Source organism: Monodelphis domestica, chromosome 1 (assembly GCF_027887165.1).
Source record: "Monodelphis domestica isolate mMonDom1 chromosome 1, mMonDom1.pri, whole genome shotgun sequence".
NCBI lineage: Eukaryota > Metazoa > Chordata > Mammalia > Didelphimorphia > Didelphidae > Monodelphis > Monodelphis domestica.
In genome coordinates, this window is record NC_077227.1 from 408666012 (window position 1) to 408691945 (window position 25934).

A 25934-nucleotide genomic window follows, 5' to 3' on the forward strand; every position below is an offset into this window, starting at 1 on the left:
CCAAGATTGTACTTTTTCATCTCAGAGGCAGCTGAAGATTTATAAAATGGCATGGACACCTGATCTTTGGGGCTAGTTATACAGAACCCATTGACCTAAATTCTAACACTATTCTCTCTCCCTTGTAGCACAATTATCTGAAGATTTGTTCTTCCTATTAGATTTTGTCACTTCATGAGGGCAGGGACTGGGATTACTTTTCATTTTTTACCCCCAACATCTACCTAGCACACACCTGCCCACGGTGCTTTAATTTGATTAATTTATTGAATCAAATTCTGAAAAAATTAACTTGCAGTGCAAGATTTTTATTATAATTCTGGTTAGAAGAAAAATTGATAACAATCATAGATACTATGAGAGTATGTCACTGAATGTTAAATGGAGAAAAGACCTTAAAAGTGTCCTAGTCAACACTTTCATTTTGCCAAAGGGAGAACTGAAGTTCAGACCAGAGGACTCCTTAGCAAGGAACTAAGATGGTATTGAAATCAGTTCTTTCTACTGCAACCAGAGGGGTGTACAAAATGAATGGAATAGAGAGATCCCTGTGGACTAAAATAGGATTAGGAGTCAGGAGAAGGGTTCTAGTTCCTGGTTCTGCCACTGATTCCCTGTGTGTAACCTTGACAATGTCCTTTCCCTTCTCTGAACTCCAATTTCCCCATGTAGGAAATGGAGGGATTGGATTGGATGATCTTCCAACCCTGTAATCTACAGGTTCTATGTCAGGAGGTGGGAAGGAACTGGAAATGGTACTTACCCAGGGAAGCCATCCACATTTGAGTCTCCGCCTCTTCTCTCCCTAATTCCCTTGGCATTTGGGTCCAGGTGGAGGTAGGGATCAAGGAGAGGTTTTTGAAGTTACCCTCAACAGGACTCCCTGGGGACAGCCACAGGCGCAGACAGCTTCCTCTCAGGTTTCCCAGACCCCAAGAACAAGCTACCCCCAGGGAGGTGAGAGGAAAGAAGAAGAAAGTGAAAGGAAAGGGAGAAGAGAAACTGGGAAGGAAGGAGGGAGGAAGAGAGAAAGAACAGAAAGAAGGAAGAAAAGAAGAAGGACAGAACCACACGCATTTAAGCTCCCATCGTGAGCTGAGCAATGGCAAATACAAAGTTTAGATAAGGTATGGTCCCTGCCCTCACCCAGTTCACTGTTCAGGAAGGGAATAAGATACAAAACCTGATCAACCATATTCCATGACAAAGCTCAGCAGAAAGGCGCAATGAAACAACCAAGAAACATTTAATAAGGGCTTACTATGTGCCAGGCACTGTGCTAAGTAAGCCCTGAGAACACCAAGACTAAAAACAAACGGTTCCCTCCCTGAAAGAGCTTTCATTCTAAACAGGGGTGAAACCTGAGGGATAAAAGGAGGGAAGCTGCTCCTGGGCTGGGTATCAGGGAAGAGGGAGAGGAAAGAGATGGAATAGAGAGGGAGAGGGAGAAGCGAAAAGGGGAGCGAGGATAAGGAGGTCCGGGACCTGAGGGCGTGGAAGATGGAGGGGAAGACAAGGAGAGAAGGAGACGGAAGAAAGGGAGGAGAGAAGAATGAGATGCGGAATGAGAAGGAAATAGGAAGAGAGAGCGAGGGAAGTTGGGGCAGGGTGCACACCAGGTGGCCGAAAGGGAAAGCGAAAGCTCCTTCGGGCTTTCACTTTTATAGTTTCTTCCGAATTGCCGAGCCCCCCCCCCCCCCCCCCGGACCCTAGGCAGCCAGCCCTTCCTGTCTCATCTAGTTTCGGTGACCTGCTCCTCGTTCCCCATCTCTAGACTGCCCAGAGCAAAGCGCAGGAGCTCCAGAGTTCGTCCGGGAGCTGTCCGGAGAAGCTCTGTTAGATTCGTTCCCAGGGTGCCCAAACCCGAGGCGCCGTCCGAGTCAGGAAGAGTGCAAGGCCATGGCAGAGCCAGGTGGCCCCTTGCGGCTCCGGGAGTGGCTGGTGGCGCAGATTGAAAGCGGACACTACCCCGGGCTCCGCTGGGAGAACCGAGAGAAGACGATGTTCCGCATCCCCTGGAAGCACGCGGCCAAGCAGGACTACAGGCAGCAGCAGGACGCCGCGCTGTTTCGGGTAAAGAGGCAGTGCTGAGCCGCAGCCTGAGGGGGAGGAGGCAGGGAGGCTGAAGCCGGGACACTTTGGGCCGCCCCGGGGTCACCCACGTGGGGAGAAAGGGGCCCAGGGCTGGAGAGAGGGGGTATGTCGGTTCCGTTCTAATCAATAGAGCCGCCAGGTGGGCTCCCTGTTTCAACAGCAGACGAGGTGGGACAGGGGACAGAGAGCGGGAGACCTGAGTTCGAGTCATAACTGTGACACTGTGAACTTCAACTCTGGGTTTCAGTTTCAGTTTCATCTTCTGTTGAAGGTCAACATCGGACGGCATGGCTTCTGGGCTCCTCTCTAGCCTTCAGCTTCTTTGTCTCTCGGAGGAACATAGGTTCATAATTTAAGAGCTGGAAGGGATCTTAGAGGCCATCTAGTCCACCTCGGGACCCCATTTTATAGATGAAGAAACTGAATCTGAGAGGTTAAGTTACTTGCCTAGAGGGTGGCACAGTTAGTGAGTGTGTCAAAGATGGGATGTTCCCAAGTCTGCTGGAAAACTGAGTTCAGACCTCTGTCAGAGACCTGGCCCCTGCCCCTAGGAGGTCTTGGTTTAGGTGAAGAGGCACCATTAACTCAGGGCACACAGAGTACACCTTGTCCTCCGTGATTGCTAGATGGTGCAGAGGTCTTGAGTTCCAATCCAGATTGGGACATAAGCCATGTGGTAAGAATCAAATAAGTATTTGTAAAGGGCTTTGCCAACACCTAGCACTTAATTTGCCCTTCATCAAAGAAATCCTTTTCTTCCTGCCTCAGTGAAAGATCTAAGATATAGAGCTGGGAGGGGGAAAGCTCAGAAACGGTCTGCCTAATTCTGCACTCTCATTGGACAGATCAAAAAACTGAAAGGCAGAGAACTGAAACCACTTGCTCAATGGAAGCCACACAACTTTAATAGTTTAATATGGAAGAGCTGGTTTGATCCAGGTCTGAGTACAGAACTAGGGAGGTTTCTCCTGCACCAACTTAGAAGGGACTCTTGAGATGGCCTCCTCGTCCAAATTCTTCATTTTCCAAAGGAGGGTCCTTCCATATCCAAAGAATCCTTCCATATCCTAAATATTTATGTGGATAGATTAAATGACTGAGCCACTGTATGCAAGATGAATTGAAAAGGGAGCCACTAAAGATGAAGAGACCATATAGGAAGCTCTTCTAAAAGATCAAGCAAAAGGAAGTAATGCCTTGGTCGTGGGAATGGAAAGGAAGGCATGAATGGGAGAAATAATTTTGAGCTGAAATTGACAGAACATGGCAACTGATTGGTGGTAGGAAATGAGAAAGAGAAAAGAATTGCATGTCTCTAGTTTTCTGCCTGGGTGATTGAGCTGCCACCAGAAATGGGGCAGCCTGAAGGAGGGGTTGGTTTTTCAGGGGAAGACCCTTCCCGCATCCAAATGCTTTACCCTCAGCATCTTTCCTTCAAACTTGCAGGTCAGGGTATCTTCAGTTTGTCTTCCTATGTAGGCAGAATTCCCAGAGCCAAGTCCCAGGAGAGTGGAGAGAAAGTCTGGAGACTTGAACCTTCTTTTCCCCTAGGCCTGGGCCATTTACAAAGGTAAATACCAGGAGGGCACAGACAAAGCTGACCCCTCTGTTTGGAAAACCCGCCTGCGCTGTGCCCTCAACAAGAGCACAGACTTCCAGGAAGTGATTGATCGGAGCCAACTGGACATCTCTGAGCCCTACAAGGTCTACCAGATCATCTCTGAGGGGATCTGCAACCTGGGTATTCATGAATTCAAGAACATGTGGTTGGAAAGCAGGAGATTCAAGTTCTGGTTCTCAGGCATCAAAGAGCCTAAGCTTTGCTGGGGGGTGAGGATGAGGGGTGCATCAGAGGGCTCTGGGGACTACTAGAAGCGGAAGGAAGCAAAGCTTTCTCAGAACCTTGAATTAGACCTGTATGTACTTGCTTTTCCTGTAGAGGATGAGGGGCAGCAGGGCCGTCTCAGAACCCCACAAGATCTATCAGCTGAACCTCTCCAGAGGCCAGACCAGGTCAGTGTACAGACATCCACTCTACCTCTATCCTTGCCCCATCATCCTGACCCTGAAGTGGCCTTTCCCTTCCTTAATTCCTTCATAATTAATCAGCCCCATCCCTTCCAGCCCCATATTCCTCCTCCTTCCAACTTAGGGCATTGAGATGTGGGAAGCTGCCCTTCTTCTAGCATCTTCACATCCAATTTCACTCCCTTCCACTCTCAATTGTGCTGCCCACAATCTCATTCCCAAGGCATTTGAGCTGTTTTCTACCAAAAACTAGATGCTGGTGTGTGCTTACATGATTAGTTGGTGTCCCTTCTGCTTAGCAATGAGTCCTCACCATCTTCTTTCCCCACTGAGATCCTGTTTCATCCTAGAAGGCCAGTCCACTCTGGTGAAACCAGTGGTTGGGCTATAGTCTCAGCTGCCCCACATGCCTCACCCCTCATAGGCCCTCTCTCCCAATGCCTAGGCTGGCTCAGACTCAGCTGCTGAGGAAATTGGCAAAGAAAGGATTCCTAAGGGCTGCCATCAGGTTCCCCCAGCCCCCTGCTTTACCAGTTCAAAGGCTGAGCCTGGTAAGGGAGGGGCCTCTATGGGCTTGGGTCTTCCTATCCTCTTTGGTCTTCCTTATTCTTCAACTCATCCTTCTCTTTCCACTTCCTATTCCCTTGTTCCCAGAAGTATCCTACTCTCTGGGCCCTGAAGGGAGGGAGCTGGTCCGGAAGAGGACCTGGCCCACTCGGGGTATACCAGGGCAAGGTTACACTGGTACTCTTTCTATCTCCCTCTTCTTCTGTCCAGGATACCAAGTGACAGGCACATTTTACAGTTGGGACCCTTCACAGAGTCACCTTCCCCCAAGCCTGACACCCTGGGAGGATGTCAGCAACTCCGGTAAGGACCATCAGCCTAGAAGCTTCTTCTGAACCATCAGTCCCCCTCCCTTGCCCTAGCTCTCAAGATTGAGCCTGTGCTTTATTCACAGAAACCTCATGTAGCAGAGGGTAATTGCCTCTATCTCACAGAGGAGGAAGCAGGCTCAGAGCTATTAAGTGACTCACTGTGAAAAGGGTGTGAAACTGGCCTGGGAGGTGAGGAGGGTTCTCCTATCCAAAAAGTCAGGTGTGGACCTCTGTTCATCACTCACATACTTAGGTTCCTCCTTCCCCCTCCCCCCCACAATTCCCCCCCTCCCTGGCTCCCAGCTGTGAGGTCAGAGCCTCTCACTGGGGAGGAATAATTCCATCCAGGCTACTGAATGGCCCAGTCTGGGGTCCTTAGCCTAGAGCAGTAATAGTAAACCTTTTAGAGGGGCAGGTGATGTGAGAAATGTCCTCAGGTGCCCATGGAGAGGGGGAGAGGAGCAGCCTGACCCCAAGTCCCTCTGGCTTTCTAGTGACAAACTCTGGAGTACTCTGTGCTGAGGCAATGGTGTGCCTACCCACAGAGAGGATTCTCTGAGTGCCCCCTCTGGCACATGTGCCATAGGTTCATCACCATAGTCCTAGGGTCCATGAATTTTAAAAATGTATATTTATAGAACCGTACTTCAATATGATTGGTTTCCTTTACAATCCTGTATCTTATTTTATACACTTAAAAACATTCTTCTGAAAAGGTGACCTGTAGGCTTTACCAGACTGTCAAAGGAATTCATGACACAAAAAAAGCAACCTTCTACCCTGACATAGACACATACAACAAGACTCCTAAACACATGTACCTGTACCTATATACACGAATGGCACACTTAATATGCATGCATGCATCATACACTCAACATGTCCATATGTATATGAGCATGGACCCACATTCATGCCCACAGAGTTGGGACCATACCTACATCATCCCTCTCTTTCTTCAATTAGGTCAGTGCCTGCTTCATTGTCTTTCTCTCTACTCTAACATCTGCCATCATCTTAGGGGACTTCAACATGCATATTGATTTTCCTCTCAAATACTCCAACTTCCCACTTCCCCAGTGTACTCAATTTTCATGATTCATTTTTCCACTTCACCCTTAAATCTTACCAGCACCCATAAATATTATGTGTCTATGTTAATAATGTTGTGGTTGAATCATTTCAGTCATGTCCAACTCTCCTGACCCCATTTTTGGCAAAGATTCTAGAGTGGTTTGCCATTTCCATCTCCAGTACATTTTACAAATGAGGAAATTGAGGTAAACCACGATTAGGTGACTTACCCTGAGTCATACAGCTGGTAAATATCCAAAATCAGATTTAAATTCAGTTCTTCCTAATCCCATGTCTGTCCACAGCACCACCTAGTTGCTGAAAATATATGTTCATAAACTCAAAAATTCTTTGATCATAGTGCAGAGTTGACCTTGGAGCCAGGAAGACTTGGATTCTATCCCTACCTCTCATATATACTGATTGTGTGACCTTGGGCAAGTCAAGTTATTTAATTTTTCAGTGCTCTAGGCAAGTCTTTAAGTTTCTTTTTTTTTTTTTAGCCCTTACCTTCCATCTTGGAATCATACTATGTATTGGTTACAAGGCAGAAAAGTGGTAAGAGCCAAGCAGTGGGGGTTAAGTGACTTGCCCAGGGTCACACAGGCTAGACATGTCTGAGATCAAATTTGAACCCAGGACCTCCCATCTCTGGGCCTGGCTCTCAAGCCACCTAGCTGCCCCCAAGTCTTTAGGTTTCATAAAAGGTGCTGATCTGCGTTGAGGGAGGGAGTTTCTTTATGTGGGAGTTTCTCATACTCATAAAATCTCAAGTCTATTCACTCTCTCCATCTCTGCCTCTCCCTATGCCTTAGAACCACTAATCCTATTCTTTGTCCCTGGGATCTCCAATCACTCCACATCTCAATACTTTTTCCAGGTTGTCACACCTACTCTCTCCTTCCCAATCTCAAACCCTTGGTGAACCATCCTCTACCCTAGTCTCTACTTTTGGATCCCTTGTTCCCCTTGCCCTACTACCTTGCCATTTGACTTCCCATTCAGCTACAAAAGTGGTTTTCCTAAAGCACAGATCTCCCCAGTGACACCCTGTTACTTTCACAACCAAATAGTCATTTTACAATCATTTTAACCTTTGTTTTCTTCTGAAAGCTCTATAATCCAGCCACGGTGGTCTGCTTATCTGTTGTTCTTCAGTCCTCCATCTCCTGCCTCCTATTGACATCCTTGGCTCAGTTCTCCACTCAGATGTAGTCTTTCTGCATCACTCTAACCAGAGGTTTCCCTCTATCTACTCTGTATGTATCTTGCATGTGCCTATTTATTTGCATGTTATCTCCTTATTAGAACCTGAGTTCCTTGAGGGGCAGGGACTATTTTTTTCTTTTCTTGTATGCCCAATGCTTGGCATGGTACTTGGCATTCTATATATCTTTAAGGAATGCTTGTCGATTACTTGATGACTCTCCACTTTTCATTCATGCACCAGGTATGCACTGAGTGATTAATATATGCCTAAAATCCCGTGTTCAATTATTTTGTGACAGTACTCAGAAAATAGACACCCTCCCCCCTCCCAGGGCTCCTCATCTAGTCAGGGAGATGAACAACAGAGGATGGAAGTATAAAATCAGGGAACAGAGCATATGGCTCAGGCTCTAATCCCACCTCCTTTAGGAAGTATTCCCTGACTGCTTCCAGCTCCAAAGGTTACAATTCCTCACTATCCTACTGTCTGTTCCGCTCACTAGGCCCAGTCCACAGTTGCCTGGCCCTTTCCCATGGGTGAATGCTGACTCCTGGGCTAGACTGCATTCCCTGAGGGCTGGGACCCATTGATTTGGTCTCCAGCTCCTCCTCAGTACCCTGGACAGGGCTGGAAGTTTAGTCAATGCTCAGAAAATGATTGGGGATGATTTGATGTATTGCTCACTCCAGACTGCTGGCTCCACATCCGTCTGTACTACCGAGATGTCCTGGTGAAGGAGGCTATCGCTTACACTGCTGAGGGCTGCCGCTTGACAACCCGGCCTGTGCCCATGGACAGCCCACATCTCTATGGCCCTGCCAAGCTGGAGCAGATCCATTTTCCATCACCTCACTCTCTGCCAGGGGCCAGCCCACCTGTTACCCAGATCTTGGAGCGTCTCTTGCCTCACCTGGACAAGGGAGTCTTGCTGTGGGTAGCTCCTGAGGGGGTCTTTGCGAAGAGGCAGTGCCAGGGTCGGGTTTACTGGAGAGGCCCTCTGGCGCCCCATTGTGACCAGCCCAACAAATTGGAAAGAGAGAAGACCTATAAGCTGTTGGACACCCAGCAGTTCCTGGATCGTAAGCACCTGGTGGGGAAGGCCTGGCAAGGTCCAATTTGGGGACAAAGGAGGGTTAATGCTGTAAGAGGAGCATGAGGAGATAAGGGTGCCCTTTGCATAAAGTAAGATCAGTGTTCAGTGAAGAGGCATGGGTTTGAGACCCCTGGCTAAGCTGTTCTCTGAGTTTCATCGTCCTTACAAGGAAGATTATATTTTTACTCCCTGTCTTACATTGTCCAGGTGAAGGAAGCTTTTTGTAAAACTTAAAGTAATGTAAAAGCATGAGCTGCTGTTAATATCACTTCACTCACAAAATTTCAGAGGCATCATGTCATAATGGGTGAAGAAAGAGAAGGAAGGAAGGAAGGAAGGAAGGAAGGAAGGAAGGAAGGAAGGAAGGAAGGAAGGAAGGAAGGAAGGGAGGAAGGAAGGAAGGAAGGAAGGAAGAATGGAAGGAAGGAAGGAAGGAAGGGAGGGAGGAAGGAAGGAAGGAAGGAAGAATGGAAGGAAGGAAGGAAGGAAGGAAGGAAGGAAGGAAGGAAGGAAGAATGGAAGGAAGGAAGAATGGAAGGAAGGAAGAATGGAAGGAAGGAAGAATGGAAGGAAGGAAGGATGGGAGGATGGAAGGAAGGTAGGAAGGAAGGAAGAATGGAAGGAAGGAAGGAAGAATGGAAGGAAGGAAGGAAGAATGGAAGGAATGGAGGAAGGAAGGAAGAATGGAAGGAAGGAAGGAAGGAAGGAAGAATGGAAGGAAGGAAGGAAGAATGGAAAGAAGGAAGGAAGAATGGAAGGAAGGAAGGAAGGAAGGAAGGAAGAATGGAAGGAAGAGAAAGAAGGAAGGAAGGAAGGAAGAATGGAAGGAAGGAAGGAAGGAAGGAAGGAAGGAAGGAAGGAAGGAAGGAAGGAAGGAAGGAAGGAAGGAAGGAAGGAAGGAAGGAAGGAAGAGAAAGAAGGAAGGAAGGAAGGAAGGAAGGAAGGAAGGAAGGAAGGAAGGAAGGAAGGAAGAGAAAGAAGGAAGGAAGGAAGGAAGGAAGGAAGGAAGGAAGGAAGGAAGGAAGGAAGGAAGGAAGAGAAAGAAGGAAGGATGGAAGGAAGGAAGGAAGATTATATTCTTACTATTTGCCAGGCACTGTGCTAAGTGCTGGGGACACAAATATAATGAAACAACACAGTCCCTGCCTTCACCCATTCAAATAAATGAAGACAGCACATAGAGGAGGTGAGGGAGAGGGCTGGAATAAACTCTGCTGCATGGTAAGGGGACTGCATGCAAAATAAGGTGAAAGTTCACCTATCAGAGTCGGGGGACCTAAGGACCAGGTTCCAGTGAGAGAAAGATAAAGACAATGGGAAAAGGTATGATGTGGAAACTATTGGGAATTAGTGGGAAAACCTGAGCACCAGGGGAAAACTTACCAATGGGGGAGGGGGGGAACCCTGAGGCAGAATCCAAGATTGCAGTGGGAGGGATATGAAGATGATGATCCCACAACCAGCCATGAAGCCAGAAGGACCTGGGTTCAGGTCTTGCCACTGATATACACTAGCTGTATAAGCCAGATAAAATCATTTAATCTTTCAGTGCTTTAGGCAGCTCTAAGACAGGAAGTTGCAGAGAAAGTACCTACCTGTATTAGTAGAGGGAATTTTCTTTATGTGGAGTTCTATATATCAGTCTCTTAATCCTTAGCTTATGATTTAGCAAACTATTTTATGAATTGCTATAGCCAAAAAAAAAAAAAGTGTGCCCTAATGGCTAGCCTTCTCTATCTCTGTCTTCCCCCTCTCCCCTCCCTTTCGGTCTTAGTAATAAATAATTCTAAGACAGAAGAGAGATTAGGGCTAGGCAATGGGTGTTAAGTGACTTGCCCAAGGTCACACAGCTAGGAGGCATCTAAAGTTAGATTTGAACCCAGGATCTCTCCAGGCCTGGTGCTTTATCCACTGTGCCTCCTAGTTGCCTGACCCTCTCTTAATGGGCCTCTTCAATTAGCTAGTCAACAGAAGACAAACACATGGTCCATCAGTGCCACTGAAGTCTTTCCAGCCTGGCAGAACCTGCCAGATTACGTGTGTGCTGTTGGCAGGACTTTCAAGAATCTAAGGTCCCTTCCAGCCCCTTCCTGTCACAGCAAAGAATGAGAAGGAAGAGAAACAGGCACACCTACTATGTGCCAAGCATTACGCGAAATGCTTTATAAATATCTCACTTGATCCTCACATAAGTCTGGAGGGGGGGAGTACATTTTATCCAGTTTTACAATAAAGGAAACTGAGGCATATAGAGACAGAGGGACTTGCCCAGAATGGCAAGAGGAGTTTAGCAGAAGAAAAAGAAAAGGCAAAATATGCCTGAAGTCTCACCATACTGAATGGTCAGGCCAGAACTCAAACCTGGGGCTTTTGCAGTGGAGCCTGAAGCAATTTTTCCACAGTCCTTGGTTGCCTCGGTGGGTATGATATTGTTCTTGGATCACCTGCCTCAGTGGGTTGTTGTGAGGAAAGTGCTTTATAGACTGTTAAAGTCTATTGAAATATGAGCAGCTATTACTATATTAAGAATGAAGGATGAGTGCCTGAGAGCAGTGTCAGGGCCAAGCACAGGGGCTGGGCACCCCTATTGGCAGAAACTATAGGGTTAGGCTGGTTCATGGCCACCTAGGCCCAATTCCCCCCCCCCAAAAAAAACCGATAGGAAAAGTGTTCAAAACCTTCACTGTGGGCAGGCTGGTCTACCCACTGCTGAAAGATCTGGGATCCTGATGCTGCCCCAGAGTTGGAGTTAGGGATCACCAGGAACCACATCTTCCCTTGTGCTTTGCAGAGCTGCGTCGGTACCTGTCTCTTGGGGAGCCCGCACCCCAGTACCAGATCCAACTCTGCTTTGGAGAGGAGTACCCAGGTCCAAGCTGTCAGTCCCAGGGGAGACTCATCATGGCTCATGTGAGTTTGAGGAGGAGAGGACAGCCAGGCCTCTTCCCTTCCCACAGTAGATCACAACCACAACCATACTGTATGATCTTGGACAAGTCATTTCTCTCAGGCCCTCAGTATTATCTTTCTCATAAAACTAGAAAACTGAACTAGATCATCTCTAAAGTTCCTTTTAGATGACCTACTATACCTTCTGCTAGACCTTACTGGGGTCTTTTTTTTCCAGCCTCCCTCTCTGTATCCTTTCCAGTCTTTGGGAAGTACCTGTGGGAGCCCATGAGCCAGGCCCAGCTTGGGAATAAAGGAGGTAGTCAGGGGATCACTGGGAGAGAGAGGAGGGCAAGTCACTTCTCACTTTTGACTTGATTTACCCTTGAAGGGTCTCAGGGTCCCATCCTCCCTAAATATATACCTCGAATTTATATAGAACTTTAAGTTTTACAAAGAGTTTTATATATGTTACCTCATTTGACCTCCACAATAACCCTCTGAGGTGGTACTATTATTCCCACTGTACAGATAAAGAAACTGAGACTGAGAGAGGTTCAGTGACCTCTAATAAGTGTCTGAGGCAGAATTCACCTCTGGTCTTCTTGATCCAAGTCCAGCCTTTGGTCTGCCATCCCACCAGCACCGCCTTTCCCCCCTTCTCTTGGCCCCATGCTTTCTCAGGGAAATGGCTCCTCCTCATATTTCACAGTCCTTAAGGCACTGAGGGAGGGAGCAGGGAATCGGGGTGGTCTGAGATGATGAAGTAGGTAGTGCCAAAAGCGGGGTACCTGAAGAAAAGTGAGGGCCACAAGGGGCCAGGTGAATAGGGAGAGCCTCTCTTATCTGTGCATCCGTCCTTTCTCTTCCTCCCCAGGTGGAGCCTGTGTTCGCCCGAGAGCTCTTCCTGCACTCTAAGCGTTTCAGCCCCCAGGCTCCTCCAGGTTCCCAGCCCAGTGCTCCAAAGAGGCCGAACCAGCCCTGACTGTGGCCTCACCCCATCTCTGGAGAAACTCCCGCTCTCCAGAGCATCTCCCTTTTAGGGCGCATCTTCTTCCAAGCTGAGCCAGTGTTTTCCCCAGGCTACCCTCACGCTCATGCCACCTGCCTCAGAGGAGGCTTTGTGTGTGCCAGGCAGTGTGTGAGAGTCTTGGAAGTGAGGGAGCCCAAGCTGTGTGTCTAAACCAAACTTGAGTGAGCTTTAGGCGTTGTTCACACGAGGAACCCTTTAACCCTTTTGAAAACTGGCCTCTCTGTGCCCACCCCCAGACGTCCAGAACTCCGGGCAGCTCTGTCCCGTTCCTGCCCTTGGAATGCCTCCTGTGCTGATGTGATGGTAAACAGAACTGTAACCCGTTTGTCAGGGGTCCAGTGGAAAGAGCACCGGGTCGGGGAGCTTCAGGTTCGCTTCTCAAAGCCACAGGGATTCGGGCCGTGATGTGGGTTAGTCACACCACCTCTGAGAAGCGATCTCTGTCCAGTGGAGATGTTCCTACGGGTAGTATCTGCCTCAGGAGCGGTGGTGAAAACGAGGCAGCATGTACAGCGCATTTTGTAAGCTTAAAAGGCCTCCTATCGGTGGTAGCCGGCCTTGTTTCCTCATTTGGATTTCACAAGGAGAGACGGGAAAAGGAGTTATTGTCCATATCTTTGTAGGGAGGAAACTGAGGCTGGGGGGGTGGGGTGGTCTATGGCCCTACAGTGGCAGGGCTAGGATTGGGAACTAGGGTCTAAAGTCCTCCCAGGCCGCCTTTCCCTGGACTCCATGGCACCTTCATCAACAACAGCAGGCTGAAGGCCATCATTGACAATATCAAAAACCTCTCTTGTCGGGGGCAGCTGAGTAGCTCAGTGGATGGAGAGCCAGGCCTTAGAGACCAGAGGTCCTGGGTTCAAATCTGGCCTCAGACACTTCCCGGCTGTGTGACCCTGGGCAAGTCACTTAACCCCCATTGCCTAACCCTTACAGCTCTTCTGCCTTGGAACCAATACACAGTATTGACTCCAAGATGGAAGGTAAGGGTTTTAAAGAGAGGGGAAGAAAAAAAACCTCTCTTGTCATGCTGCCTGTGTAGAACAGTCTTGGATGAGAGAGATCATGCTGGGAGAGCCTCAGGGGTGGGGCCGAAGTAAGACAGGCCTGTGGTCAATTCCCCACCTGCCCTGCTCCCTCCCTCCATTCTCTTGTTAGCTGGACCCTGGAAAGGACCCTGGGGATCATCCAGGACCACCCTCCTCATTTTATGAATGAAATAGGGAAACAAGGGCCCCAGAGGGAATGGGACACCAGGGCCAGGAGTGGGTTCCTCAAGGGTGACTTGCCCAAGTTCACACAAGTAAGGAATAAAACTGGGATTTGAATCCAGGTCTTCTGACTTTATTATCTTTCCATCGATTCCTGTTTTCCGGGTCCCCAGGAAAGATCTGACTCAGAGCCACTGATGGCTCCTAAAGTTGAGTAGTATGTCCTTCCTCTCCCTGCACTCACTCCCCAAGATCTATAAGGGCTGGGGCAGGTTGAAAGGAGAAAATGTGGCTAAGCCCAGAAAGACAGCCTTTTCTTCGGAGCTCAGCAGAGGGAGCTCCGGCCAAGGAGCTACAGAGCTTACTGAAGTCTCTCTCCCACATCCTTCCTCTACAAGGGCCAGGGGCTTCCCCACACCCACCCTTCCTCTTCCTCCCTCCCAGCAGCCCCCCTCCTCCTCTCCTGCCTCGGGACCCCTTCTCCCTTCTTCCCCACCTCTCTGGCTCTTGGCCCTCCTTCCACACCCCAAGCCCCCATTTTCCCCTGCCTGCCTCATAGCTCTCGCTCCTCCCTTCCCTTCCCCCCCACCCCCTCCAGGCTCCCTTCTCCTCTTGGCCCTCACTCCTTCCTCTCCTTCCCCACAACCCCTTTCCTTTCTCCCGTGGTTCCCCCAGAGGACCCCCCTCTTTGATACTCTCCCCCCACCGTCCATTCTCCCTTCCTCCTCACCCTCATCTCCTCCTGAGGGAGAGGCCCTTGTTTGCAAAGGGGAAAGGATGGAGTCCTAAAAGGAGCCTGGAGTGTCTGGAGGAGTGTATAGAAGGGAGATGTCAAGGGGTGGGGGGAGAGAAAAGGAAGAGGAGAAGGGGGAAGGCAAGAGCGACCAGAAGGGAAACAGAAAGAGAGAGTGCGGGAGGGAGGGGGGAAAGGACAGAGATAAAAGCCCCCAGGCCGAATGGGAAGGAAAGTGCTAAGCCACCTCTGGAGATGGAGAAGCCCAGGGAAAGAGAGAGGCAAGAAGGCAGTTAGGAAACTCTAGTCTGACTTTGCGGCTCTTTTTTCAGTTCTGCCCAGCCAGTCCAGCCAGCCCAGCCTCTCCTTCGTCCTCCTGTGGTCCTTCCCTTGGGACCCTCAGCCCTGGAGCCTGGGGGGCTGGGCCAAAGCGTGGCCCCTCCCCGGGTCCCCAAGGGCTGGGGCAGGGCTCCCTCCAACCAGGGCTGGCCGCGGTGTGAAAGGGGTGGGGGCAGAGAGGCCGAGTCCCTCCCCTCCAGCCTTTCCAGGCCAAAGGGGCTGGGCGGGCCGAGGGCTTTTAACCAGCTGGCGGAGGCTCCTGAACGGCTTTTGGCGGTGAAGGCCTCTGGGAAAGGAAAGAAATGCAGCCTGACTGTCCCACGCCACGGGGGCCTGGGAATGGCCAGAGCCAGGACCCAGGTCCCCACCGGCCAGGGGAGCTGGCCAAGCCCCCGTACAGCTACATCGCCCTCATCACCATGGCCATCCAGAGCTCCCCAGGCCAGAGGGCCACTCTCAGTGCCATCTACCACTACATCATGGGCCGCTTTGCTTTCTATCGAGACAACCGGCCTGGCTGGCAGAACAGCATCCGACACAACCTGTCCCTCAATGAGTGCTTTGTCAAGGTGCCCCGAGATGACCGTAGACCCGGCAAGGGCAGCTACTGGACCCTGGACCCTGACAGCTACAACATGTTCGAGAATGGCAGCTTCCTGAGAAGGAGGCGCCGCTTCACCCGCAAGAGGGGGTCTGAGCCCGAATCGGAGACCCAAAGGAAGGCCAAGAGCAGGGCCCGGGCAGGGCCAGGTCGCGGAGGCTATCGGGCCGCTGGGATGCCAGACCCTCATGGTGATGCCCGGGAGCAGAGGGGTACTTCTAGCCAGGCCAGGACTACCACTGGACCATGTCTAGCCCCATCCCTGGAGCTGCCTGAGCCCCAGGGTCTCTGCCATCCCAATCCAGAGACACCACCCAATGAGAGCCTCTTTGGGGGTCTTGCGGAGGCCCTCCCTACCACCCCAGCTGGTCTATACATTTCCACGTCTGAGCCGCTGGCCCTGCCAGCCTCCCAGATGCTGATGGACCTGAAGGAGCCTACAGAGCCAGCCAGGTCTCCTGGACAGAGGGTGGACCCTCAAGAGCTTCCGCCCTCCTCCTCCTCCTCTTCCTCCTCTTCTGCCTCTCCATGCCCAGCATTTAGCCTGCCCCCAGGTTTCCCTGCCCCTCAGGGCCCTCAGCCCTCCCCAGCCCGCTTTCCAGAGAGTGAGGCCTATGGCAAGGCAGGGCTACCCATCTTTGGCAACTTTGGTGGGGCTGAAGCTCTGGGTGGCAGCTACCAGTGCCGGGTCCAAGCCCTGAGCTTCTGCATGGACGAGCGGGGCTGCGGTCCGGGCCTGGATCATTTGCTCACACCTGCTCCGGCTTCCCCAGCCACCCCAACTCAGTCAGCTCCTTTCCAATCCCCACTACCCCTTCGAGGGAACCAGAAGGAGCCCTGGACTGGGGGGACTTTCCCACTCCAAGGAGGAGGAAGCTACCAGCTAGGGCTACCCCACTGCCTCTATCGGACCCCAGGCATGTTCTTTTTTGAATGAAGTCTCCTTCTGGCCCTCTGCTTCTTCCCTTGTACAGCCAGACAGGTTCCCCCAACTTCTTCATGCAAGGACATGCTTAAAGAATGGACTCTTACCTGAGGGATGGAGCTAAGCAATACTCTCCAGAAGATGCCCTGCTCCGTCTGTCGCCAGCACACTGGGTCTCTGAGAGAGAGGGTGCCAGGGATGGCAAAGGATAGGGCTCTCCCCTTGGTAAAGATGGGGGCCAGAATTCCAGGCCAGGGAGAGGAATTATTCTCACAAATGTATGAAAAACTAAGGATTAAATCACAGAACTATTAGATCTGGAGGGGACTTAAGAAGTCACCTAATCCAACACCTTCATCTTACAAAGGAGGAAGCAAAGGAGGGCAATGACTTGCCCAAGGTCACACAACTAGTAGTACGTAGAGCCAGAGCCCAGACCTAGGTTTTCTGAGTCTTCTTAATCCAGAGCTCTTCTCACTACTGAACAGGACTGAAGAAGCAACAGAAACAGGAGATCTTTGTCTTCCTTGAATGACACAGGGTTCTGCTTCCCGAGGATCCCAGAATTTGGGCCAGTGACCTCATGGTCCTCCATGGACAAACTTGGGGAGTGTGGGGAAGGAGGTGTGAGCCTGGACCTTTGTCAGATTTTACTCAACACTCTACTTAATAAAGCAAGTGAGTCTTGAAAGACATCATAAGCCTGGTTTGGTGGATGGGATTCAGGACTCCTGGATTCTTCCAGGACTGCCTCTGGGTAGCCATTTCCCATTCGGGTAGGAATGGGGAAGGGAGTGGGTTGAGTTTCTGTGTCCCATGAGGATTGCCCTATAAGGGGACTTTTGGTGGGAGTTTCCTGCCACTCCGGGAGGGGGGAAGAGGGAGATTAGGATGGGAGGAGGAAACAAATGGGTGGGAAAACAGGGAAAGAAGAGAATCCAGAGAGAATACAAGGAGGAAAAGGAGTCTATTCCTTGTTCTTTCCAGATGCTCCCCCTTCTTCCCCTGCAACATGGGGCTGGGAACTCTGCACTGACCAAGAATTCCAGAGGATAGACAATGGATTCCTTAGAACCCCCACTATCCACTATCTACTTCCTCCACCTCAGTCCCAAGAAGTTGTCCCTTCATCTTCTAGGCCCCTTCTCTCAGTGGTCAGGACAGCTATAATCCACCAACCAAACACTCCCCCCACCCCCCAACCCAGCCTCCACTCCAAAATGTTCTTGGAGGTCAGTTCAGAGCTGGGGAGACTCAGGGGAGAGGTATCCCTGTTAGAGGCAAGGAGTGAAGATACTCATAGTCTCATGGAATTCAAATCTCAGAATGGGAAGGACCTTTAGAGATTTACTAGTCTGGTTTCCTTATTTCATATAAGAAGGAATTGGGAAAGTGATTTGTTTCAAGTCACAAAGTAAAATTAAGGCAGAGTCAAGATTCGAACCCAAACTATTTTCAGATAATTATTCTTTCCACTAAAATATCACTATATTCTGCCTTTCTTTTGTTCCATCTAGCATCTCCAGCCACTGGGGAGTCAGATCAAAGCCTCCAACCCTTTCTGACATAGTTTTCCTAACTTTTTTCACTTCCCCACAGCCCCAGTCTGGGGAAGAATGAATTTGAATCCTTGAGAGTTTGATACCTATTTCTTCCCCTGACCACTCCTCTTTTCTGGAAGTCAACTGGGTCTCTTCTTTGTGATTAGGATAATTAGGAGAGTGTCTTTCATTCTCCTAGACCAGTGGAATCACTAGTCTCCTAGGTCCCAAGATTCTTGGTGGCCTCTCCCCACCTCCCTCCCTCGCTTTCTTTCTTTCTTTTTTTTTTAATTAAAACCCTTACCTTCCGTCTTGGAGTCAATACTGTGTATTGGCTCCAAGGCAGAAGAGTGGTAAGGGCTAGGCAATGGGGGTCAAGTGACTTGCCCAGGGTCACACAGCTAGGAAGTGGCTGAAGCCAGATTTGAACCTAGGATCTCCTGTCTCTAGGACTGGTTCTCAATCCACTGAGCTACCCAGCTGCCCCCTTCGCTTTCTTTCTTTTTTTCCTTCCTTCTTTCCTTCTTTCCTTCTTTCCTTCTTTCTTTCTTTCTTTCTTTCTTTCTTTCTTTCTTTCTTTCTTTCTTTCTTTCTTTCTTTCTTTCTTTCTTTCTTTCTTTCTTTCTTTCTTTCTTTCTTTCGTTCAAACTCTTACTTTTTGTCTTAGGATCAATACCATGTATTGGTTCCAAGGCAGAAGGGTGGTAAGGGCTAGACAATGAGTTTTAAGTGATTTGCCTAAGGTCTCACAGCTAGGAAGTATCTGTATTAAGATTGAACCCAGGACTTCTCATCTCTAGGCTTTGTTCTCAATCCACTGAACCACCTAGGGGAGAGTTTCCTCTCCCCTCTTTCAACTCTTGTGAATCAAGGAAGGCATTTGTTGCCAATGTAGAGACATCAGACATTGATGGGTAGAGGGTGGGGACATGGGGGAGAAGGCATTTATCCCACTGATGATGAATTCTCTCAAAGACCCTTTTGATCCTTGGAATGAGGAAAGAATACAGGAGTAGAGGTTAGGTTGTGTTTCCCCCCACCCTATCCTACTAGGATGTTCCTAGCAAGTGACTTCCTCTTTCAGAGCCGCAGTCTTCCCATCTGGACCACAGGAAGCCCAATCCTCAGGGTTCCTGGAGGGAAAGGGATATCATTCTCTTACTGGGCAGATTAGTCAGACAAAGCAAAGACTGTGTACTGCTGGAGCACAAGTTTCTGCCCACCCCAGTGCCTAATAATCTCTGTACATAAATTTCCAGTCATTTTTAGACCATTGACTGTTGGGTAAAGGCTGGTGACAGACACCTGGGTAATGCATCTTTGACTTCCCTTTTATAGTTAAGTGTGTCCAACAGCATCCCTCCCTCCTTCCCAGATCAAGTAGGACGGAAGGAGGGAGGAAAACGGAGGGGTTGACAGTGGCTTCATATTAGTGACCATGCACACCAGGAGAAAGGCATTTGGTTGTAGACACTGTGATGGATACCAACCCTGAATAATGGTCAAGGACAAAGTGTACAGGCACCCAGAGGAATCAATATTCTGAGGCATGCCCAGTACACAGGACTCAAGGATAAAGAGACGGACATCCACCCCCAGAATAGGGAGTTTACAGGAGAGAAGGCTGAGGTAGAAGACAAGTAGCTATTAATGTCCCCAGTCCTGAAGTGAAGCCCTCCGAGGACCCAGGAGGCCTTGAGGCTGAGTGCTCCCTGCTCCAGGGCATCCTGGGTACCAGAGGATATAGGGGAACAAAATCACCAGCATTCAGGTCCTGCTCCTGAGGCAATGGCAGGAGGGAAGGGCATGGAGAATGGCTCACCATTTGGTGTGGCAGCTAGCATAGGTGGGCAGATAGGAGGCCTATACTACCTCCAGGGCTAACTCTATCTTCCACCCCCACCAACCAAATGGCAGGTTGATTTGCCCCTGCCCAGTACAGCTTGGGTGGCTCAGTGAATTGAGATCCAGGCTTAGAGACAGGAAAATGTGGGTTCAAATCTGGCCTCAGACTGTGTGACCCTGCTGTGTGACCCTGAGCAAGTCACTTAACCCCCATGGCCTAGCCCTTACAGATCTTCTGCCTTGGAACCTATACATGGTATTGATTCTGAGATGAAAGGTAAGGTTGTTTTTTTTAAATAATAATTTTTTTCCTTTCTGGAATTATGTCTTAGATTTTCTCCTCTCTTTGCTTATCCCAGTCTCCATCTTCTGCCTCTGACCTCTCTCCCTTATCAGTGGGCCACGCCTCCAACCCCACCTCCAGGAAGCCCCACTGGCTGTGTGGCCTAGTTGGGTATGTCTGGCCTGGCCGATCAACCTAACTGCCTGGGCCTCCTCCCTCCCTCCTTTCCCCTCCACACAGACTCCCTCCCTCCTCTCCCTGGGCTCCCAAGGGGCCTGGGAGGAAGCACGCCCGAGGAGCGGTGCCCCGAGCCGTCTGGTTCCCACAGACTCGCCCCTGCTGTGGGCAGCCCCTCATGGGGGCCAAGCCCGGTCTCAGCGACCGGGAGCTGAGCTGGGAAAGCGTTCCCAAGGCCAGCTGCACTCCCCCTTCCCACACGCACACTTCCCTCCTCTCTCTCCTCGGTTCCCCTCATCCCAGAGACGGGTCTGCCTCTAACTTTAGGACGGCTGCGACCTCGGCGGGGAGAGGCGGGGGAGGGGAGAGAACAAACTGAAAGCCAGGGCCTTCGGAGTGCCCGAGAGGCTGGGGTCTGCCGCGCTGGGTGGGAGGGAGGGGAGCCGGGAAGGCATGCTGGGAACCCTAGGGAGGAAGGGATGCACCACCCATACCACGGACGGGAGGGGCGGGAATGGCGGAGGAGAGACGTAGCCTGAGGGAACGCGCGTGCCCCTTGCAAACGTCAAAATGGCGTTTAAATGAGAATGATGACGACGACTGCGGAGTCAGGGCCGGGAGACGAGGGCCGATGGTGGCGTGTGTGTATGCGTGTGTATGCGGGCCGGTCCGTGTGTGTGTGTGTGTGTGTGTGTGTGTGTGTGTGTGTGTTCGCGCATGTACAGGCTGCACCATGAATAGGTGTTGTCTAAAACGGGTTTGCCACAAGTGGGTAGAAAATGGGTGTGTGTATTTCTAGGGGATATAGATGTATTTTTATAGGTATATACAGAGAGGTTGTTTTTTAATCCCTCACCTTCTGTCCTAGAATCAATACTGAGTATTGGTTCCAAGGCAGAAGAGTGGTAAGGGCTGGGCAATGGGGGTCAAGTGACTTGCCCAGGGTCACCCAGCTGGGAAGTGTCTGAGGCCACATTTGAACCCAGGACTGGGTCTCTGAGCCTGGCTCTCAATGCTCCCAGCCAGCTACCCCCCAGAGAGGTATTTCAAACAGCTCCTTGACATACTCTTCCATATAGACCATTGGGCCTAGAGTCAAGAAGACCTAAATTCAAATCCAGCCTTAATCCATGAAGACTGGCCTAGAGTCAGGGGCCAGGCTTTTGAATCCCCATTCTGGCATTTGGTAGCCCAGGGATTTCAAGCTGCATGATCCTGGGCAAGCCACTTAATAGTTGTCTGCCTCAGTTTCCTCAACTGTAAAGCAGGGATAATAATCGCATCTACTTCTCAAGGTAATCACGCGAGATAATATCTATAACATGTTTAAAGTGTTATATAAATGATAGCTCTTATTATTATCTGGGTTTGTGTATAAGCAAAAGAAATTCAAGTGAATGGGGACAGCATCAGGGCTGTTTGTGTGGGGCCCGCGTGTGTATTCAGGGTGTTTGTCTGGTGAATTATTCGAGTACGGCAGGCAAATCAGGGATGTGTGCCTGGTGTGTGTGTATCAGAGTGTGTGTTCTTCATCTGTGTGTGTGGCTAGGCATGTGTCTGGAGGGAGAGTGTGTGTGTAGCTGGGAAATGTGTGTGGGGGGGGGCATTTGTATGTTCTTTATCTGATGGCTCAGAGGGAGGCCTTTCCTTCCCCTGCCTGGAGCCCTTCCCAGGCTCATTCTTGCAGGGACCTTGTGACCCCAGTTCCTGTGCTCTTCCGCGCTGTCCCCTGAGCCCCGGGGAGGGGGGGAGGGAACTAGCACCAGGCTTGAGATTTGGAGACCGGTGAAGGTCATCCCTGACTCCCACCCATTCTGCGGGAAGCCCCCAGCCCAGGACTCCCTCTTCAGGATTCCCCGTACTCCCTCGGCTCCACATAGACATAACTCTGCTGAGCTAGGGTCCCTCTGCCAACCTCTCCACCCTGGGCTTGGTTCCCACCGTCTCCCTGGGTGGTGTTGGGAATGCTGGGGTGGAGTGGGGAGAGGGGATCCAGCAATTGTAGGATTTATAGCTGGAAGGGGCCTTAGAAAGCGTCTAGCCATTGCTTTATAAGCTCAGGGTAGAGCGAGAGAGGAAGTAGACAAGAAAATGTCATCGTTGGAATGGACCTTGGAGAGCGTTTCTTTTAACTCCCTCATTTTAAAGGGAGGCAAGAGCAAAGTGATTTGAAGAACGGGCCATGGACTCCGAAAGACAACGGTGGGAAACCTTCCCCAGGGGTCCCTTTCGGGGGCTTAAATCTTCCCTCCATAGACAACCCCTAAATCCTACCTGGGAGCAGATGGTCAGCCCTGCCCAGCCAACCACTCTTGTTCTAAGCTTCCTGCTTCTCCACCGCCACTACCTCAGCCCCAGGATTCCCTGCCCCAAGCCTCGTCGAGTAATGAAACACAGGCTAGACTTAGAAGATGGATTTTTGAATCCCCATTCTTGGTAACCGAGGGATCCCAAGCAAATCACTTCCTCCCTCTGGGATTCAATTTCCTCAGTCATAAAAAGTGAAGAAGCTGAACTAAACGACCCCCTCCAGCTAGAAATTCGAATTCAATATGGGCCTCAGATTTCCTCATCTGCAAAATAGAGATCACCAGATTTAGCGTAGGAACTTTAGAAAGGAACTTTGGAAAAATGTTTGGCATTTATTTCATTAATGAAATTTATTTTTCATTTTTTCATAATTTTCATAATGAAATTTATTTTTCATTTTTTCATAATTTTCATCATGAAAATTCAAAAATGAAAAAATTTATTTTTCATAATTTTCATTAATGAAAATTACTCCCAGTATGTAAACTCCCCCCACTGCTGCTGATTGACAGCTTCTCTATAATTTATACATTTAAAGTTGCCTGAGAATGAAAGGTGAAGAAGCTAGATGCACTGTGATCATACAGCTATTATGAAAAGAGACTTGAACCCAGGTCTTTTTGACTCCTATGCAGCCCTCTGTAGTCACTATTTGCACCCCTTGTGCATGTACCTTAAGTTACTAGTATTTATATATTTATATATAGCTTTAAAGACATAAATATATATATTTATATATTAAATAATATATATTAAATAAATAAATATATATTAAATAAATAAATATATATATTTATATATAGCTTTAAAGACAAAAAATATTATCTCATTTCATACTCACAACAGCCCCATTTTACAGGTAAGGAAACTAAGGCAGAGAGATCCTAAGACTTACCCATAACTAGTCAGTAAGTATCTGAGGCAAAATTCAAACTGAGGTTTTACCAACTCCAAGTCCAACACTACTCCACAAAACTGCTTCAGATATTAATGATGGCCTGTGGACTGGCTATGAGAGAATAGCCACAAACAAAACAGACGCTGAAATGGAGGATTAAAAAGGAAAAAAGAAAAACTAGGCTCCAAAGAGGTGCCCTTCAAAGGAGGAATACCTAAACAAACGGTGGCATATAAACCTGGAAACATTTTTAAAATGCATAAAAGAGGACAGAAAGAAGCACAAAAAGGACAGTTTTGAAAGTAACATGTGGAATTTTATTCTTTTTTCTTGTCAAGACTATGTGTCCCTCTCTCACCTTAGTGGAAGTATAGAAGCCTCTTACTAGCCTATTCTTCGAGGGAAAAATTGACCTGATCCATTCTTGACCTGGACCAATTTACCCTTCTTTAGACAGTGTGGCAGCCTTACTCTGAGAAAGAGGGAGTGAATTCACCATACTGGTGACATCCTCGGCTTTAGCCCTACTGTATCTTGGGACTTCTCTGACTGACCCAACCCTGATATTGGGTCCCTCCTCATCTCCCCTCCATTTTGAATTTTCTTTTGTTTTTTGTCTTCCCTCATCAGAAGATTTCAGTAAAAATAAAATTTTTATTTGCTATAAGGAAATCATTTCAAAATGCTGTAATCCTGGGTTCAAGCTTAGAATATTTTCTTGAGACTCTCTTCATTGGATTAAAAAAAAAGGGGGGGAGGGAAGGGCCTGTTTGTGTAGGGTTGTGGTTTTTTTGGTTGTTTGTTTGTGTGTTTCTTAGCTCTTACCTTCTGTTTTAGAATCAATATTACCTATTGGTTTTAAGGCAGAAGAGTGGTAAGGCCTAGGCAACTGGCATTAAGTGATTTGTCATACAGCTAGAAAGAATCTGAGGCCAGATTTGAATCCAGGAATTCCCATCTCATCCACCAAGTCAATTAGCTGTCCCTGAAGGGACCTGTTTGAACAAATATATTTATTGCAGCTTTTTTTGTGGTAACAAAGAACTGGAAATTGAGGGATTGTCTTATCAGCCTTATCAGGGAATGGCTGAACAAGTTGTGGTATATGATAGTTACGGAGTACTATTGTGCTATGAGAAATGACAAGAAGGACGATTTCAGACAAATCTAGAAACACATCAACTGATGCTAAGTGAAGTGAGCTTCAGAACAAGAACATTATACCTAGTGACAGTAGTATTTCTTGATGAACATTTTGTGAGTGACTTAATTATTCTCAGCAATGCATTGATCCAAGTCAGTCCTAGTCATGATGAAAAATGTCATCTGCCCTCTGAGAAAGAACTGATAGAGTTTGAATGCAGATTGAAACATTATATTTCATTTTATTTCTTCTTTTTTTGTTTGATATCTCTTCCACAAAATGGCTAATATAGAAAAATGTTTTATATAATAACATAATAGTGTGTGTATATAATAATATAATATTATAATGGTTTATACATGTAAAACCTATATCGGGCTACTTACCATTTCAGGAAGAGAAGAAGGCAGGGAAAGCGAGAGAGACAACCAGAAGAAGGGAGAGAATTTGGAACTTAAAAAAAGAATATTTTAATTTTCTTTTTATTGTCATGCAAAACACACTTCCATATTGGCCATTGTTGTAAGAGCAAACTAATACATAACCCAAATCCCAAAATAAAACCATAAATACACTGATGTGAAAGAGGTGGAGGAGAGCATTCCCTGTCATGAATTGTTAAGGATTGTCCCAGATCATTGCTTTGCTGAGAGTAGACAAGTTTTCGCAGACAATCATCATCTAATATTGCTACTCCTGTGTTCAATGTTCTTCCCGGTTCTGCTTATTTCACTCTGCATCAGTTCCCACAGATCTTTCCAGCCTTTTCTGAAATCATCCTGCTAATCAGTTCTTTTTTAAACCCTCACCTTCCGTCTTGGAATCAATACTGTGTATTAGTTCCAAGGCAGAAGAGTGGTAAGGGCTAGGCAATGGGGGTCAAGTGACTTGCCCAGGGTCACACAGCTAGGAAGTGTCTGAGGCTAGATTTGAACCTAGGACCTCCTGTCTCTAGGCCTGGCTCTCAATCCACTGAGCTACCCAGCTGCCCCCTGCTAATCATTTTTAAGAGAATATTTTTTTAATTGCTTTTATATGCATTGGTGGCGATGAGATAAGGGTGACTTCACTCCTCTGTACCTGAGGAGTGGTAGAGTTAACCCACTTCAAGAAAGGAAACTATGGTAACTTCTGAGGAGAAATCCTCAGAGACAGGCTGACTTTGGAAGCCAGACAGCCAGGGAAACCATAAGCTACATGGTCCCTAACTTCTACCTTGCCTCCTCTCCTATATTCTTTGATCAACTCTGCCCCTCACACGGCTGAAAAGGGGTGGAGCCATCTTTCTCTCCTCCTATGGGAAGAATCTTATGCAAATGAGCCAGATTTGAACCTAGATTGATAATACAGAATTTGAAGCTATTACTGTTATTTCTTGAGCAGCCACAGAAGTGAGATAAGGTATAACTCTCTCAAACTCTTTTTGTCTCTGTCTCCCCACCTCTGACTCAGTCTTCCTCTAATATATATACACATGTATCACATTATATTACATAGAATTATATAATTTAAAAACCTAACATATAATACATTGCATATAATATTTCGGATTCAGTTTATAAAACACTTTCATAACCATTACCTAATATGATCCTCACAACAAACCTGTGAAATAGATACGGCACGTA

The 25934-nt window shown here is 48.4% G+C and overlaps 2 protein-coding genes across 3 annotated transcripts; both read left to right on the plus strand.

Annotated features, from left to right (window-relative positions):
* The first annotated feature begins 1677 nt into the window (after positions 1-1677).
* Positions 1678-16803, plus strand: LOC100619304 (interferon regulatory factor 4-like). 2 transcript variants are annotated; one of them, XM_056811973.1, is made up of 8 exons: positions 1678-2073; positions 3646-3835; positions 4034-4107; positions 4568-4673; positions 4900-4992; positions 7974-8363; positions 11169-11287; positions 12144-16803. In XM_056811973.1, exons 1-8 carry the CDS (start codon positions 1900-1902, stop codon positions 12249-12251), a joined length of 1254 nt encoding a protein of 417 aa, XP_056667951.1. In that variant the 5' UTR covers positions 1678-1899; the 3' UTR covers positions 12252-16803. The 2 variants fall into 2 exon arrangements, with proteins under 2 accessions (XP_056667951.1, XP_056667950.1); XM_056811972.1 differs by lacking the exon at positions 12144-16803 and having other exon boundaries at positions 11169-12135.
* On the plus strand, positions 14885-16803 carry FOXS1 (forkhead box S1). Its single transcript, XM_001364119.4, has one exon. It carries the CDS (start codon positions 14885-14887, stop codon positions 16118-16120), a length of 1236 nt encoding a protein of 411 aa, XP_001364156.2. The 3' UTR covers positions 16121-16803.
* Positions 16804-25934: the final 9131 nt, after the last annotated feature.